General features: G+C 45.3%; 6 protein-coding genes across 6 annotated transcripts; 2 read left to right on the forward strand and 4 right to left on the reverse strand.

Annotated features, from left to right (window-relative positions):
• Window positions 1-1142: 1142 nt before the first annotated feature.
• Window positions 1143-1442, reverse strand: CCR75_002029 (uncharacterized protein; the record flags this gene model as incomplete). The annotated part of the gene is made up of 1 exon (XM_067960129.1): window positions 1143-1442. The coding sequence occupies one exon, from the start codon at window positions 1440-1442 to the stop codon at window positions 1143-1145; it is 300 nt and encodes a 99-aa protein (XP_067815240.1).
• Window positions 1443-3993: 2551 nt separating this feature from the next.
• Window positions 3994-6982, forward strand: CCR75_002030 (uncharacterized protein). Its single transcript, XM_067960130.1, has 7 exons — window positions 3994-4288; window positions 4349-4574; window positions 4632-4890; window positions 4953-5134; window positions 5209-5325; window positions 5397-5544; window positions 5578-6982. Exons 1-6 carry the CDS (start codon window positions 4023-4025, stop codon window positions 5526-5528), a joined length of 1182 nt encoding a protein of 393 aa, XP_067814884.1. The 5' UTR covers window positions 3994-4022; the 3' UTR covers window positions 5529-5544; window positions 5578-6982.
• On the reverse strand, window positions 5651-7002 carry CCR75_002031 (uncharacterized protein; the record flags this gene model as incomplete). The annotated part of the gene is made up of 3 exons (XM_067960131.1): window positions 5651-5696; window positions 5763-5785; window positions 5845-7002. The coding sequence occupies 3 exons, from the start codon at window positions 7000-7002 to the stop codon at window positions 5651-5653; spliced, it is 1227 nt and encodes a 408-aa protein (XP_067814885.1).
• A 63-nt stretch (window positions 7003-7065) lies between these two features.
• On the reverse strand, window positions 7066-8207 carry CCR75_002032 (uncharacterized protein; the record flags this gene model as incomplete). Its single annotated transcript, XM_067960132.1, has 5 exons — window positions 7066-7245; window positions 7305-7473; window positions 7550-7771; window positions 7839-8143; window positions 8175-8207. The coding sequence occupies 5 exons, from the start codon at window positions 8205-8207 to the stop codon at window positions 7102-7104; spliced, it is 873 nt and encodes a 290-aa protein (XP_067814886.1). The 3' UTR covers window positions 7066-7101.
• Window positions 8087-9718, forward strand: CCR75_002033 (uncharacterized protein; the record flags this gene model as incomplete). The annotated part of the gene is made up of 9 exons (XM_067960133.1): window positions 8087-8105; window positions 8179-8491; window positions 8553-8641; window positions 8712-8965; window positions 9026-9087; window positions 9150-9281; window positions 9350-9469; window positions 9534-9611; window positions 9671-9718. Exons 2-9 carry the CDS (start codon window positions 8279-8281, stop codon window positions 9716-9718), a joined length of 996 nt encoding a protein of 331 aa, XP_067814887.1. The 5' UTR covers window positions 8087-8105; window positions 8179-8278.
• A 242-nt stretch (window positions 9719-9960) lies between these two features.
• On the reverse strand, window positions 9961-11713 carry CCR75_002034 (uncharacterized protein; the record flags this gene model as incomplete). Its single annotated transcript, XM_067960134.1, has 9 exons — window positions 9961-10058; window positions 10130-10251; window positions 10338-10583; window positions 10639-10742; window positions 10821-11005; window positions 11028-11113; window positions 11181-11269; window positions 11340-11575; window positions 11644-11713. 9 exons carry the CDS (start codon window positions 11711-11713, stop codon window positions 9961-9963), a joined length of 1236 nt encoding a protein of 411 aa, XP_067814880.1.
• Between the last annotated feature and the right edge of the window lie 4402 nt (window positions 11714-16115).

The following is a 16115-nucleotide window of genomic DNA, read 5'->3' on the forward strand; positions in this document are numbered from 1 at the left end:
TTATTGCTATCTGCCGTTTTGATGCTACCTGACCGTTGATACGTCCACCCCATTGGCTACTGTCTGGCATGCTTATCGGCTACTGCCTCGCGTCCTGTCTACAACATGTATGTATAGTGCACCAGACGTAATGGAACGATGCCAAATTTGATTAGTAGTCGCATACAGATCCGCCTTTTTTGAAACCAGCACCACTCCATTAATACTCGTTTTTTTTGTTCAGAGTTATGATGAAATGCTTTCGAAATTGGCAGCAGATAATACTTTAATAATTCAGTTAGCTGCTAAAAGGCCTATGGAAGGATATGTGGAGTTACAAGGCAAAGGAAGTCGATTTTCACCCAATCGATTAGTAAAAAGCTCTTAAACTTCCTCCATTTGCTTTTAAACCTCTACACATCATTCCACAGGCCTTTTAGCAGTTTTTTAACTGAATTATCAAAGTATTTTCTGCCGCCAATTTCGAAAGCATTTCATTCTAACTCGGAAAAGTATAAACGAGTATTGACGGAGTGATGCTGGGTTCAAAAAAGGCGATTCTGTATGTGACTACTAATTAAATCTGGCATCGTCGTACTACGTCTGGTAGGGCACTGTACCCATTCTTCAGCTTCATTCACTTCGAATGCATAAGGTCTTATGCAGGTTTCTCGAACATTATCGGTATAAAGATGTCTACCATATGCGTTATTTATGTACTGCTTGGGAGAAGATTTATAATCGGCCGCGCACAATAAAGTTAGTTGAGGATTTATGATCGAAGAGGACAATTTCTACCGTTTCGCCTGTGCCCAACTTGATTACACCGACGGCAAGTTGGCAGCGCATGTCTCCGTTCTCCGTAGATATTTTGAGCGGCGTCGGCTTCATTATCAATAATCGCTTGGCTGATCGTGGTATGCTCGTGAAAAGAGAGATCACGGCGCCCCGTATTATCATAGGACGTGCGTTTTGTTCCTTGCTCCCACAGGGCGACCACGACCGCGCAGAAGGACTGGCTCTAAGACCGTGGCCGCGGTCTCGCTTGCATCGATATTTGATAATGTATCATCCATGATTCTCTGTAGACGCAGTGGTGCCTGCTTGTGTGTATGAGTTAGTCGTGCTATATAATCATAAAATGTTGGTTTTGCTGCCGCTGCCTATGTACCTGCTCGTATAATTAGCCAAGCGTGTAGAAGAATGGTAAAATTGGGGTGATTATCGTCCTGGTTGGATCCCTCGACTAAAAGTGCCTCTGCAGGCTTCTCAAGCCGCCAATGGCAATAGAAGTCCTCAATTTCCAACAGCGCTGGGAGAAGGAAGCGTTGGACGCAAGGGTAGCCCATGCTACAAATCTTGTATTCAAAGCAATTGCTACCATCGCATGTGCCGATTACGCGGCCAAACCGTTGTAAAGATTGCTCGTACGCCAGCTTAAAGCGTGGTGCGAGATCTGTCATGGTAGCCGAAGCATTTCAAAATGCCATGCAGAACAAGAATGAAATGTTAAGTGCAAAACTCCCTGATGTGGAACTCTTTTCATAAACTAGTAACGAATTTTTTTACCACAGCTTGCCACAATGTTCCACCGTGCGTGTTCAATACGCAGGTCTTATCCTCTGATATCACTTTTTGAATCTCATTTAATCGATGTGGGGAGCATTTGTTCATGAGCGAATAGTATTAAGAGATTACCAACAGCCGACTGCATCGAAGACTTTATGCCAAAATGTGCACTTTCTGCCCGTTGGGTTGTAGTGTAGCCGTAGTGGTTGATGCGCTTCACCCAAGCTTTATTAAAGCGCATTTTCCACGGGAGCCAGGTCTCCTCACTGTACGCATTGCACCGCGCGGGCATGAGCATGATGTATATAGGGCCATCACTGCAATGTCGAAGTTTTGCTCGGTGGGCGCATTTACCATGGACTTCCATTAAGTTCTCATGAATGTGTCCCAAGCAGCTTGTCCATCACTACCAGCAGGAAAATGCCGTCGAATTTATGCCAGAACGTTCTTTTCAATGTGCCATAGACAGAGTAACCTCTTGCAGTTGGGAAGGACGACCGGTAAAACTTTCACTAGAGCCGATTCCCTGTCGGTCACAATGGCTATGCTATCAAAGCTGGTTGTTTCAATTTCGATTAACCACTAAAACGCCAATATTAGCCAAAGTATGGCGCTAATGCTGAAAGTTCTGAAAACGCGAAGCACGACAGAAACGAGAAAGTTACCTCTTTGAACTTGACAATGCCCAGGTGTAATGCTCCTGCGTTTCCCTTGGCAAGAAGCAGAAAAAGACACTGAACGTCTGATTTGTGGGCGTCGATGACACGCAGTGCAGAAGTGGCATCTTGTGCTTATTGGTTTTATACGTCGAGTATATTGCAAAGAGAGCATTCGCACTCCACTTGGACATTACCTCGACTGTCTTTGGTTGGATGTAAAGGTGTGTAAGGGCCCCATTGTCATCCCGTTTAAATGCCCAATAATGTGCGTCAATTTACCCGGTCTCCAATTTGTCGAGTAAGGCATCTAAGGGAGTCCTCCGTTCAATGCATTTTTTTTTATTTTGTACTTAGCGTTGTAAATCTCACGCGCAGTGACGTGCTGGTTGGCCTCAATCTGGAGTGTACGCAAAATAAACCTCGGCGCGATGCCTGCAAGGTTCTGGTGTGCAATGTTACCAAGATTCGCTTACACAGGTTTGTTCCTTATTCTAGGGTATGTTGAAATATGCGCAGCCTCATGGTTACGCTCTGCCTGCAAAATCATGAGCGACCACGTGTTGTCATCAACTGCGTCCCTTATTCCCGAGCAATCGCGCTTGAGCTTGAGCTTGAAAGGGCACTCAAATTTCCTGGATTTTCGCATTGGCCTGCCGTTTCGTGAGCTTTGCTGATGTATTCTTCATGGTGTTTACAGGCATAGATCACGTCCTTCAACGGCTTGTCAGATCCTGTACCAAAGCGGTGAGAACGAAGTTTCACCAAGTCAAATTGTTCCATCTTTGCGTGCTCAAACATGACCTGTTCTGCAGCCTCGACTGACGGGTACGTGAGCTCCTGAGGAGGTGCAAGAGGCATGATGTTGACAAAGGGCAGTAGCGAAATTGTAAAGCAGGTATTTAGTGGGGGCGAATATACGAGATATGAAACAAAACCTCGTGTGCTGCTTCATATTCCTCGCGTGGTAGGGGGGGGTCATATTGCTCCAGCCAATCGAATTGGCCGTAGTTAAATTATGTGCCCCATGGGTGTAGCGAAGCTACCTCGCTCCTAAAGTCAGAGGAAGACTTTCAGACTCAGAGAGTCACTTAGTTCTATTGAACTAATGGGTTTAACAACTCAGGGAGTCGTACAAGCTATCAAAGCTTAAGGAATCCTAGCTCAAGGGATTCAGGGTTTGTAGAACCAAGTGGCAACTAGTGCCCAAGAGGATATACCTTAGAAAGGCTTCTATCTCTTACAGATCAATGCGCAAGCCATAGGAAGGCACTTACCGCTTTAAGATCAGAAGGGGAATTGAACTTCATTTAATTATTTAAATCTAAAACCTTACCCTAGCTAATTAAGAAAATAGATATTGGCCGCCAGATTTATATCTGGCGGCGACCACATTTATTACCCATAATAAATGGAATTTAAGGAACTAACTATTTTAAAATTAGATAAAAGAGTATTATACCCTTTTTTAATTTAAGGTCACCACCGCAGACTCGACAGACGGAAACTGACAAACTTTTAATTGTAGCTTTTGTAAATACTTTTTTATTGCTACCCGACCGTTAATTTGTCCACCCATTGGCTACTGTCTGGCATGCCCATTGGCTACTGTCTCGCGTCCTATTTACAACATGTACCCATTGTAATGGCACACATCGGTTGGAGAACCGTTGTTGTGGTACATTTACTTTATCTAAAAGTATTTTCTTTTTTGCACGTAGGTTAATAATTACACAATCGAATTTATCTCGGACGCGTCACAATATGAAGCACACTTCTTGTCACCAAAAGACGTTCCAATTAAAAGAGACGACAAGCATGAAGCCGGTTGCAGCCACTGATGATTCGGCGAGGCCTCAGCTGAAGGCAAAGCCTCAATCCTACTACTATGTGACAGAGGAGGGCGTCAAGCACATCCTGGAGTACGGCTATAGTGGAAGTGACGCTTCGCTACTCTACAACTATGTGATCTCTCCAGTAGCCCAGTGGCTTGTGGACTACGTGTTGTCACCGCAACTTGCACCAAATGCGATCACAATTTTGGCGCTGTCTCTCGTCATTCTCTCTCACATAGTTATGATTTGGTAAGCGGATTATACCTGATGTCAGGTTCAATTTAAATAAAATGGGCCGTTGGTGTGCAGGTACTCCCCGAACATGGTTGAGGAGGCCCCGCGATGGGTTTACGCTTACGCAGGCTTATCGCTGCTATTCTACCAAGTTTTGGACGTTGCAGACGGCAAGCAGGCACGCAAAACGGGCAACTCATCGCCGCTTGGACTGCTATTTGATCACGGTTGTGATGCACTCAATGTGGTCATTAGTGCGTGCACGTTTGCATCGACGCTAATGCTTGGTCCAACGTACTGGGTATGTGATGAACTCAATATTGAAGGTTCTCGTAATTATTGACAATGCTTCTGCTAGTCGCTGTTAATTTTTCTCGCGCCGGCAATGGTATTCTTTATGGCGACGTGGGAGGAGTACTACACCGGCACCTTGGCTCTACCGATTGTGAATGGGCCAAATGAAGGCTTATTTATCATGTACTCAATCTACATTGGCACGGCAATAACAGGACCTAGAGTTTGGACGGAGTCAAACATGTTACTTCCGCAGCTGAAGAACAACCAAGTGTTTGTATTGTTTACAATCGTATGTGCACTCGGCCAGTGTCTTGTTAGCGGTAATTAATGACCATTGTTGAATGACCTTGCCTACAATTAACCGCTTCATATCTTTGTGTAGTAATGATTGCCATCCGCTCCATGAAACGCAAGACAAAAGACGGGACTGCCGCACTACTGAGTATGATGCCGTTTGTCGTCCTTTTTTTCCTTTCTGCTCTTTGGGTGTTTTGGTCGCCATCTGATGTATTTACTGACCACCCACGACTTCTCATTTGGACTGTTGGGCTTGTATTTGCAAAGGTGCGACAACCCCTTTGCCCATGCTAAAAGTACGTAATTTACTCACGGAAGGCATAATATGTTCGTGATTGCAGATGGTAATGCATATGATGCTTTCACACATGTGCGAAGAGCCGTTCTGGTTACTTCGTAAGACGTTTCTAATTCAGCTTGTCGTATCGTTTCTTCTGGTGGCTGGCATTGTTCCTTGGGTACGTAGTTGTGGCTGTAACAACCGTAAATTTCGAGCTTTGTCACTATTGATTTTTGTTGCACCAACTAGGCCCGCGAGAGTTCGGTGGTAAAGCTCTTCTTCTTGATATCCTTATCGGCTTATGCGCATATGATATACTTTGTCTCAACGGACCTCGCTACAATCCTTAATATCCGCATATTTAAGGTGAAGCAAGGATAGGCATACATGTTTTCAAGCCAAGATTGAAGGTCCACTTTATGACCTTCAATCCTGTAACAAATCTCAGTATGATTAAATAAATGATCCAGTTATGCGCATATGCGCAGACTTAAAAAAAGAGGCTAGATTAGCGGGTGGCATCGCTCTATCGCATTGCAGTCTCCATTACTAATGATAAAAATGATGATAAATGAGGAAAAGATTCCTAACAATAAGGACAATAAGAAAAGGTACGATTTTTTTCGCGACTTGTTGCCCTTTTGTCAACATAAACAAATTTTAGTCGAAAAAGGTAACAAATACTACATCTACTTACCACTAGCGAGGGCTGTGTCATGTGAGTGTGGAGCTGATTCATACGCTTGTCCAGAATATGGAAGCGCTGCACCAAATTAGCAACTGCCTCTTGCAATTCTTGCTGACCTTTTTTCATGGAATCAAGCATTAGTTCCGCGCGTTTGTCACGCATTTTTTCGCTAGCCACCACATTAATTATATCCGCCTTAATCTGCGATATTTCAATAGCACGGTCTTGTTCCTGCAGCTCTGCATCATACTTGCGGCGCTTAGTATCAGCCTCAAGCTCACTAAGTTGCTCTCGTTGAACCCTCAGCTCATCCAGCATGTCTTCATGCAAATTAGCAACATCTTCCGTATGGGGCGAATGCCCCGACTGGAGTAGCTTGCCTTGAACTATCTGTGACAATTGATGATTTAGATTTTCCAGCGAAGGAAATATCCCGCTTGCCTGCTTATCAAATTCGGCTTGATTTCTTAAGAGATCGTCCTTTTGTTGCACGAGTTGTACAATAGTTTCCTCCATCTGCTGCACGTATGTGCGCAAATTCTGGTGCGTTCTCAGTCCACAGTTTTTTTCAGCATTTATTTTGCCAATCTCTCGATTTACTTTTCCACTCATCCGTGGCATAATGATGGACTTCTGTGATGTCAGCGACGCAGCTTCATCTTCGTCGTCAGCTGTGCCATTGTCGAAATTAAGAGCTTGTTGAACATAATCTGTGGAGCAATCTCGCAAATCTTTTGGTGTCGTACGCCGTGAATTCATGCTTGCTTTATCTTGTTTCATTAAAATCTTATGTCTTCGTGCGAAACTAGAAGCTGCTGCCTCTTTCTCAGTGGCTGGCCTAAGCTGCTCATTCGAGAGCTCAGCAATTCGCATACGGTCTAAGCGCCCACCTTCTACAATTTCTTTTTGCCACATCATGGTCTCACCAGGTACGAGGGATGGAGATAAGTGGTAGTCAATATCCATTGATGGTGGTCGCTTGCTATCGTACTGCGCGTTGGAGCTTCGACTTCGAGTGCGTGATGCGGGTCCATTTCCTTCATGAAGCGATAGATCGCTGTTGTCCTTAGTCATAATCTTCTGCAGCTCCGAAAGCTCTGAACGCGCCTTGGACATGCGCTCGTTCAGACGGGCATCGTCATCTTCGCTTGTCATCGCTGCGGACATCTGCAAAAAAAATCTATGGGCGTTTCCTTTTGAAAAATTGTCAATTATATTGGACAAAACAAATTAAACGGAAACGGAATACGTATTATTAGAAATGCATTACGAGTCCGGCATCGGTTCATCGGCTGCAACAGCAAAAGTGGCTTGACTGGAAGAGCCTTCTGCTGCAGCGGCTGTTACAATAGAAAGTGATCGGAATGAAGGCGGCGTAGCTATTGTCTCCTCAAACATTTGTGGGGCAGGCTAGATTGATTCAAGTAATTTCAGAACCTCCGACGAAAATCAAAGAAGTGCCATCTTACCGTTGTTCCATCGAGTTGCGCAAAGAGTTCTTGGCGGAGATTATCATGTGCAGGGTTGTGCTTCGTAAATCGAATAGTAGAGCCTTGCTCGTTCGTATACACATTCGTAAGCGACTCGTCGACGCATTCCTCCACCTTGTTCACATAATTCTCTGGATCGTGCCGGAAGCTGATCAATTAATTCGCAAATAAGCAGCATCAGAGAATCTTTCTACACACTCTACTAAATACTTGCGTAAGCGTACATGTCCAAAGCGACGCCATTCGCAACCTGTAGCAAGTTAGGGAAGTCTTTCATGTAGAAAACACTTTTGAGATACGTGAGCACTGCAACCATGTAGTGCAGCTCTGGGTCCCATTCAGGAAACTTTGGCTTCAAATCTAGCTCTTTGGTATCCTCGTACACGTATGGGTGAAATATATTAGTATTAAACACAATGCGCGGATACGTGCCTGGGCCATTGTAGCTACAGACAGAAAAAAACTCCGTCAGGAGGAAATAACATATCTTTTGATGTATAAGTTTGGCAGTACCTCTCAGGTAAAAAAATTGTGAACTTGAAAATGCCATTGCGATAAAGCCCGGCATGGATAAAGATGGCCCCATACCAAATGCGCGAGTGATCGAAACTCGGGAGAACGTAAATACCGCTAGGAACGTGCTGGCGCAAGTGCTTGTACTCAATCATAAGGCCATAATCTTTCATCGTCTGCGATCGGTATTTCTGGAGCGATGACATGGGGCCATCACCGTTGCCTTGGTCACTGGGATTCTGTGCATTCTCGGAAGAAGGCTGCGAGCTGGCAATGCAGTAGTAATTGTTAAGACAGGAAGAGAACTATCAATGTAAATCTTTGACACTTAAGAACATACGCATCGGACGTCTTTAGTCTGCGCAGCATAGTGTTAATTCTTGGAATTAAGAAAAATAACTAAATTCGTATTTACTCGATTGTAAAACCAACCTGCAACCATGACAGGCATCGAGCGCTATGGGTCGTCAGGCGCGCACACGGTAGAGGGAAACGCGGCCGGATCCAGAGCTGCGCGCCTTACAAAACAACGCGAAAAACAACAAAAGGAATATGAGGCCAAGCGTCAGGATATTGAAACGACCAATCGCCGAGGAATGCGCATTGACGCGAATTTTCAGACGCACCAAGACGACGATGAGTCGGAATTCAAAGTACGAGGTTGTCGCTTGTATTATCAAGCATCACTTATTAGCTCGCTATCGTGCTGCTTAGCGTCAAACAGTGGGATTGGTGACTGCAAAGGAGTTTCGAAAGAAGCGCGAGGACCTGCAGAATCGCAAGAGTTCTAATGTTAATGAGTTGTGCGTATTGTGCTGCGAAACTTTTAGATGGATGTTTGCGGCTGGCTAAGTGACTTTTTTGTGACAATAGCTTGAAAGAGCAGCAGAATGGGGCGAAGAAAAAGATAAAACGGAAAGCCGACTCCATTGGGCCGCTTTCGTTTGATATTGGCGACGACAACGATGAGCAACTTAAGGCTACAACGACCACTATCAAAAAGAGGATTATGAAAAACCCAAACGTTGAAACCGGTCTCTTACCGGATAAGGAACGCGACAAGGAGGAGACTCGTGAACGGCAACGACTTCGTGCGGAGTGGGAAGCAGTGCAGGAGCGCATTAAAAGTACGTCTTACGAACCAATGTATGATCATTTTGTATTTGAATAAATATGCTGCATTCCAGACGAAAATGTCGCTGTTACTTATAGCTATTGGGATGGCTCTGGCCATCGTAGGGAGATCACGGTAAGGGAAACAGCGATGCAATGTACTGACAGCTGCTTACAAGGAACGCATCTTTTTGATAGGTTCCAAAACAGACAACGGTGGGCAAGTACCTGGAGCTTGTTAAGCAGCAACTTGTGTCTGAATTTGCCGAGCTGCGCGGTGTTAGCGCCGAAAATTTGATCTACATCAAGGAGGATCTTATAATTCCTCACGTAAATAGGCTTCATGGTGTCGAAAGCTTGAATGGATCGACTAAAGCTGTTTATTTTATTATTCGCAGCATTACTCTTTTTACGATTTAATTGTGACCAAAGCTCGGGGGAAAAGTGGACCATTATTTCATTTTGACGTGCACGACGACGTTCGCCTCATGCAGGACAGACGAGTTGAAAAAGACGAGGTAAGATCAGCACAGAATATCTTTTTGATAAGAGTATTTTTGACTTGTTGCACTTAATGATCAGTCACACCCGGGTAAAGTGGTGGATCGGCATTGGTACGAAAAGAACAAACACATTTTTCCTGCTAGTCGTTGGGAAGTGGTAAGTTTACCAACTACATTGCCGAACGTGCTGTGTAACAACCGCTTGTGTTATGTCAGTACGACCACAACGTTGCTCGCGACAAGTACACAATCCACGGTGACTAATTTGAATGAATGATAATTATAGGAATGTGCACTTTAGTGCCACACCATGATTTGTTTCGTTCTAGAAGCCAACCTTTGTTTGACAATTGAACAACGTAATCGACAAAATGATAATTGCAATAAACTGAGATATAGGCATCGTCACAAGTACTAGTGTACGCTATGGAAGCATGGTCCAATACTTTGCTAAAAGTAGCATCCATGACTTAATTAAAGAGCGCGCAGTGGTCGCTAGACCGGATTTATTCGTCTTCGTCCGTTTGAACAAACTTGGAGTAAGACGTGTTCTGACATTCGCCATTGGCATCAAAAACAGCTCTGTAAAAGGAGCCATCCGCTCCTACAACTGACCAATGCAAGAAAACAATATCAGCCATAATTACTCACTTAAAGCAACTTATTAGCACTTACCAACGATAGTATTTTTTTCAGTACCGAAGGCACATATCGTTCGAGTTTCTGGCACACGAAATTGTGCAAAACTCCACTCTGAGCTAAAATACTTTGGAAGTAGTCCACGCATAAATGACAAGCTAACGACGATAATAGACAGAAAAAAAAAAACATGTAATTAGCATTACATCGTGCTGCCAAAATTAGTAAGCAACATCGATTGTACCTAGACTTGGAATTTCCAGTACCATCTTCCTCAACACTGCGAGGAGCACTTCCAGCAGAAAAATGAGAGGGCAAACTATTAGATGGAACGTTTCCCATCGTAGTAGGGTCGGAGGAGAAGCTGTGACCAGAACCCTCAGCTGTCAGCGAAAATACGTGCACTGTACCCTTGTCGCTCGAGCATGCAAGCAAAGGTGCGGTTGGGCTAAAGCATATGCTATAGATTTCTGCACGATCCGCTCCGCGACTTTAAAACCCGCATTAGTATTGGACATAACGAACGCCAAGACAACACCACTGACCGTAACTCCTGAGTGATTTGACCACTCTGGGTGTCAAAAATACGTATAAGCGTCCCCTTATCTGATGCCGTCGCCAAACGAGTACCATCAAGATTCAAGCAAATCTGCGAGCAAAAAAAAAAAAGATTAATTAATGCCTCCGTAATCTGATTATATAAGTGTGGCCACCACCAAAAAAGCACCTGTGAGAGCTCTGCTTCGTGAGCAGTGATGAGGGTCGTCTTTCGCAGGTCGTAAAGCTCAATGCGAACGGTACCGCGTGTCACACCCGGGCACGCCAGCACCGTGTTGGACGGATTGGGGCACAGCGCACACAGACCTTTTGGGTTCGCGATAGTCTCGATATGATCCACTAGCTTTAAGTCAGCTGAGTGTAAATTAAAACTCACGGTCATCTAACGTATGTGAAACAATCTTTACCAAAGACTTACAAAAATTGTAGACATATATCTTGTTCTGCAGCACAACCACCACGCTATAACGTGGTAAAAAGTTCTATTAAAAATAGATCCAGAAACGCTTATTCTCTATCGTCGTCGTACCGGTCACGACGCAGCTTAACGGCTTTCACCTCGCTGCGAAAGCTGAGCTCTCCGATGTTGCGGCTTTGATGGTCATCCCATATCATAACCTATAATGCGCGTGGCCACTCGCCGAGAATGAACACGCAACTATTTACGTGTGAATGTAAATGAGAGTACCTTGTTAGGTGGATATCTCGGGTTGCGTCCTCCACCAACAATTGCCAGAATATTGCAGCGAAATAGCATCTCTACGATTCCAATACCGCCATTGGAAAAGTCTGTGCAATGAGAAAGAATGAGAGTCAGAGCCCAGGAAAGAGCTGCCACAACATGCTCACCCCGATGAAAAGTCTCTTTAAAGGGGTCACAGTTGAATATTTTGAAACCCGAGTCGGTGCCGCAGGCGAAGCAGCCTGTCGGCGCAGAGATAGTATCGGAAAGTTAAGAAGAAGGTCGTAAAGTGGACAAGCTGAAGACTTACCGCTGTCCTGATTTAATCCTACGAACAGAAGTTCATTTTGTTGCTCGCGACTGAGGTTCATGGCCGACATGATGCAGGAAGACGTGTATAGTTTTGTGACTGATCGTCCGCTGCTGGCTGTCTTAGATAATACTTTTGGGAGAAAGCTAAAATCTGCGAGAAGATTAAGTTCACAAGACTAATTTTGATCATAATTGCTTGGTGATTTATATAAACTTATATAGATTCAAATATAAAAAGAGCTTTCCACTTTACTCGACCATGTAGCGGAGCTACCTCGCTCCTAAAGTCAGAGGAAGACTTTCAGACTCAGAGAGTCACTTAGTTCTATTGAACTAATGGGTTTAACAACTCAGGGAGTCGTACAAGCTATTAAAGCTTAAGGAATCCTAGTTCAAGGGATTCAGGGGTTCGTAGAACTAAGTGGCAACTAGTGCCCAAGAGGATATACCTTAGAAAGGCTTCTATCTCTTACAGATCAATACGCAAGCCTTAGAAAGGCACTTAACGCTCTAAGATCAAAGGGGAACTGCACTTTATTTAATTATTTAATCGAAAAACCTTACCCTAGGTAAATTTTAAAATAGATTTTGGCCGCCAGATTTATATCTGGCGGCGACCACATTTATTACCCATAACAAATGGGATTTAAGTAACTAACAATTTTAAAATTAGATAATAGGGTATTTTACCCATAAAGTCAATGTGCCACAACAACGGTTATTCAATCGATGTGTGCCCCATTACACCCTCCCCCATCAGACTGTTGACACCGAGTGACAACATTCGCTTCATTTCCTCTTTGAGGTTGGAACCTAAACAGCTAACCGGTTGGTCGTGTTTTCCATTCCTTTGTCTAATGACAATCAAGCGTGAGTCACAGACTCTAAGCACCTTCCTCGACGATGAGGGAATGGTGGACTTTGAAAGTCACTCTCAATCAGAGGAGGAGGAAAAAGAGCGGCGTTCGCTCACGCCTTCTCATCCGGATGAACGTCGGCGGGCCCCGAATCCGTTCCCAGAACGTGGTGCCGCTGATGTCTTAACTGCATTGAGCAGGACACGGGACCCTGAGTCCAACATTATTACGAATCCGCTCGATGGAGAGCAAGAGCAGATAATCCTCATAGAGGAAAGAGCTCGTCGTCGAGCTGCCGAAACAGCAAAAGCTAAGGCTCATAGTGAATATATATTCACTCCGCTTAGTGCGGACGAGCGTCTCAAAGAGATAGCGGGTCATAGCTTGGCCATCTGGATCTCTGGTGACCCGGCAAGTACGCCGAAGGAGATCGCTGCTCGCGACGCTCTTCATAAGCAATACCTTACGCCGAAGGTAATGACGCGAAGCCAGTATCTGACGCGTTTACGTGATCAAGCCCGTGGGGCTTCGGTGACCTCCATGAGGGAAATTCCGATCGTTTTGTTTCCAAACGAAACAAGAACTGAAAATGAAGTCACATTTGAGAACTGGGTTCACCGGGCCCGCAAACTCCGTAATATCTGGAATATCAGAGAGTCTGCGGATAGAGGTGATGTTCGTTTGGAACGGAAGCTTCGCTTCGATTTCGCTAAGCTTAAGGCCAAAGGCCAGTTACGTTCGACATTTATGCCACAAAACGAAGAAAGGCCTAGCCAATATTTCGGTGCTTCGGTTGACCGTACAACCAAGGATCGAAGCCGCACTGAGGCTTTAGATCCACCTAATCCCACGTTTAGTGGTGGGAAGCGTCGTTTGACGCGAGTTGACCTAGAGCTTGGCGCTCAAAAACGTCATCGGCGTACGGGCAATCTTGCCGAAGAGGTACCTCGAATTCCTAAGAGTTTTCAGAAGAGGGGTACCCTAGTCACTTCACCAGATACTGGTATTGACCCTCACGACGACGTCTCTTATAAAGTTTCTCCCCATGAAACTGAAGGTTCCCCGCGCATCGGGGCCGAATTTTTGGCGGAAGCATTTAATGCTCTACGGCACGAGGTACAACTTCTTCGTGAGAACCTTGCTCGGGTTGAGAGCTCTTTTGAGGCGGATCGGGACCGTCTTTCGATGGTGGAGCATCAACAGCTTCGTTTAGAGGGCCAGTTGGATATCCTGGTGAGGATGCAACAATCTGCGGCTCGACCGCCTGTCTCGGCGCAGGCGCTTCAAGATCACGTGGGAAGGGTCCCGATATGGCTTAAGCAAGCAAACGTAAAACACTGGGTGTGTACGCAGCTTGCTGGGAAGGTTTAGCGTATAAGCTAGGCCCATCTTGGCCACGACTGTAAATGGTCCAATAAAGCGTGGGCGCAATTTGGTCTTGAGGACCGCGGAAACCAAGTTAATAGGTAGGTTTTTAGCGTTTTGTAAAACCGGTCTCCGACCATATAAGAATTATTACAGCTTCTGCCTTTGGCATCTGCTTGTTCTTTTTGTTTGTCTTGGCTATCAGCCATCGAATCCCTTACGTGTCTTAAGACACTAAATCGCGTAGCGAGAAACTCGCTTACTTGTTTCCGAACGGTAACAGGGCTGATATCAGCAAGCCAATCGGCTAATTCTCCCCCACCAAGCCCTGAACCACGCAGTGGAATCGTTAATGGAACGCGTGGGTGGGTAAGACCGTTTACACAGAACGGAGTATAGCCTGTAGAGGCATGAACAGCGTTATTTAACGCAAACTCCACCACTGGGAGCATTGAGCTCCAGCGCTTTAGTGTCTGAGCACACGCTGCGTAAAACGTATTCAATGACGCGATTGAAACGTTCAGTTTGACCATCGGTCTGCGGATGGTCCGCAGTGGACATATCCAATCTGGGTGCCAAGCACTCGGAAATATTGATTTCCAGAATTTACCCGTGAAACGGGGGTCCAGACAATTGCCACTGGCAAACCATGTTGTCGAAACACGCGATCGATAAACAGCTTAGCTGTACCCTCTCCACCAATGGAATCCGGCACGGCAGCTAAGTGAGCCATATTGCTCAAGCGGTCAACAAAGACCACTATACCGGAGTTACCGGCTGAATCTTCGGTAGCCCAAAAACAAAATCCATACTAATGGACTCCCAGCATCCTATGGGGACGAGAAGACTCGCCAGTGGCGCAGCAGCATGTGCCGAGGGTTTAACCCGTTGGCACGTTTCGCATGTGCGAACATATGTGCTGACCCATTTATAAAGTTTGGGCCACCAGTAGCTCTGGCTGATAGAGCCGTAGGTCTCTTCTCTACCGAGATGACCACCAAGGACAGTATCGGGTGCCTCATAGAGGATCCGGTACTTCAAATCCTCATCATGAGGAACATCGACACGCGGAGGGTCCGCGATGTCTGTGCAATAAAGGAAGAGGTCGATATCGATAGAAAATCGATGTAACCTTGCACGCAAACGTGTTAAACAATTTATTACCTGAATCAGAGTTCTTTAAAGCTCGTAGCAGAGCTACACACTGTTCATCCTTGGCGGAAGCCGAACGGATTAATTCAGGAATAGGCGACGAGATAGTCGTTAAATGAGAAAGCTCAAAATCCGGCCTGCGTGATAACGCATCGACCAAAGCATTCTGCTTGCCGGGCTTTTACTTCACCTCGAATTTGTATTTCGCGAAAAAGGATAGCCATCGGGCCATTCTCTGTGAGAGATGGGGCGACTTAGTCGCCGTGCGTAATGACGCGTGATCTGTATATATCACAAACGGCTTAGAGCCGAGCAGATGAACTCTGAATTTGACGAGAGCATACTTCATAGCAAGTAACTCTTTGTCATGAACTGGGTAGTTCTTTTCCGCAGCTTTAAGCTGTCTAGACTCGAACGCAATAACACGTTCATGCCCATCAACATCTGTTTGTAACAGAGCACTGCCAATGGCAAAATCTGATGCGTCACAGACGACACTGAAAGGCCAATTTGGGTTTGGCAGTGCCAGAATCGGGGCATGGATAAGACTATCCTTAACTGCTCGAAAAGCATTATTTTCGGTGCTAGTCCAGCACCATTCTGTATCCTTTTTAAGGAGATTAGATAATGGCCTAGCCATATCAGCGTAATTTTCGCTATATTTGTGTAAATAATTGGCGAGACCCAACCACTTACGCAAATCCTTTTGGTTTTTAGGAACCGGCCAATCTACTATGGCTTTTACCTTAGCGGGATCCGCTCTAAGGCCTCGCTTTCCAATGAAGCATCCTAAAAAAGGAATTTCGTCTGCGCCAAAAATGCATTTAGATGCATTGGCATACAATTTGTTTGTGCGCATGCACTCGAGCACTGCTCGCAAATGGTCTAAATGGTTTTCCATATCCGACCGACCCTGCTCCGCACGACTATGGACAAAAATGTCATCGAAATAAGTCTGTGCATAACCTCGATGAGGGCGAAACAGTTGCGTCACTAGACGATTAAATGTTGCCGGGGCGTTGGAAAGCCCTTGTGGCATAACCAGCCACTCCCATAACATGCCGCTTGGGGTGCTAACCGCTGTAAGCGGGATATC

This window comes from Bremia lactucae, linkage group LG1 (assembly GCF_004359215.1).
Source record: "Bremia lactucae strain SF5 linkage group LG1, whole genome shotgun sequence".
NCBI classification, from domain to species: domain Eukaryota; phylum Oomycota; class Peronosporomycetes; order Peronosporales; family Peronosporaceae; genus Bremia; species Bremia lactucae.

Excerpts from the sequence above, each read along its gene's own strand:
- CCR75_002030 (XM_067960130.1), top strand. The coding sequence starts at position 4,023 with ATGAAGCCGGTTGCAGCCACTGATGATTCGGCGAGGCCTCAGCTGAAG. Across the intron at positions 5,135-5,208 it reads TTGGGCTTGTATTTGCAAAG|ATGGTAATGCATATGATGCT; the intron begins GTGCGACAACCC and ends TCGTGATTGCAG. Across the intron at positions 5,326-5,396 it reads TGGCTGGCATTGTTCCTTGG|GCCCGCGAGAGTTCGGTGGT; the intron begins GTACGTAGTTGT and ends TGCACCAACTAG.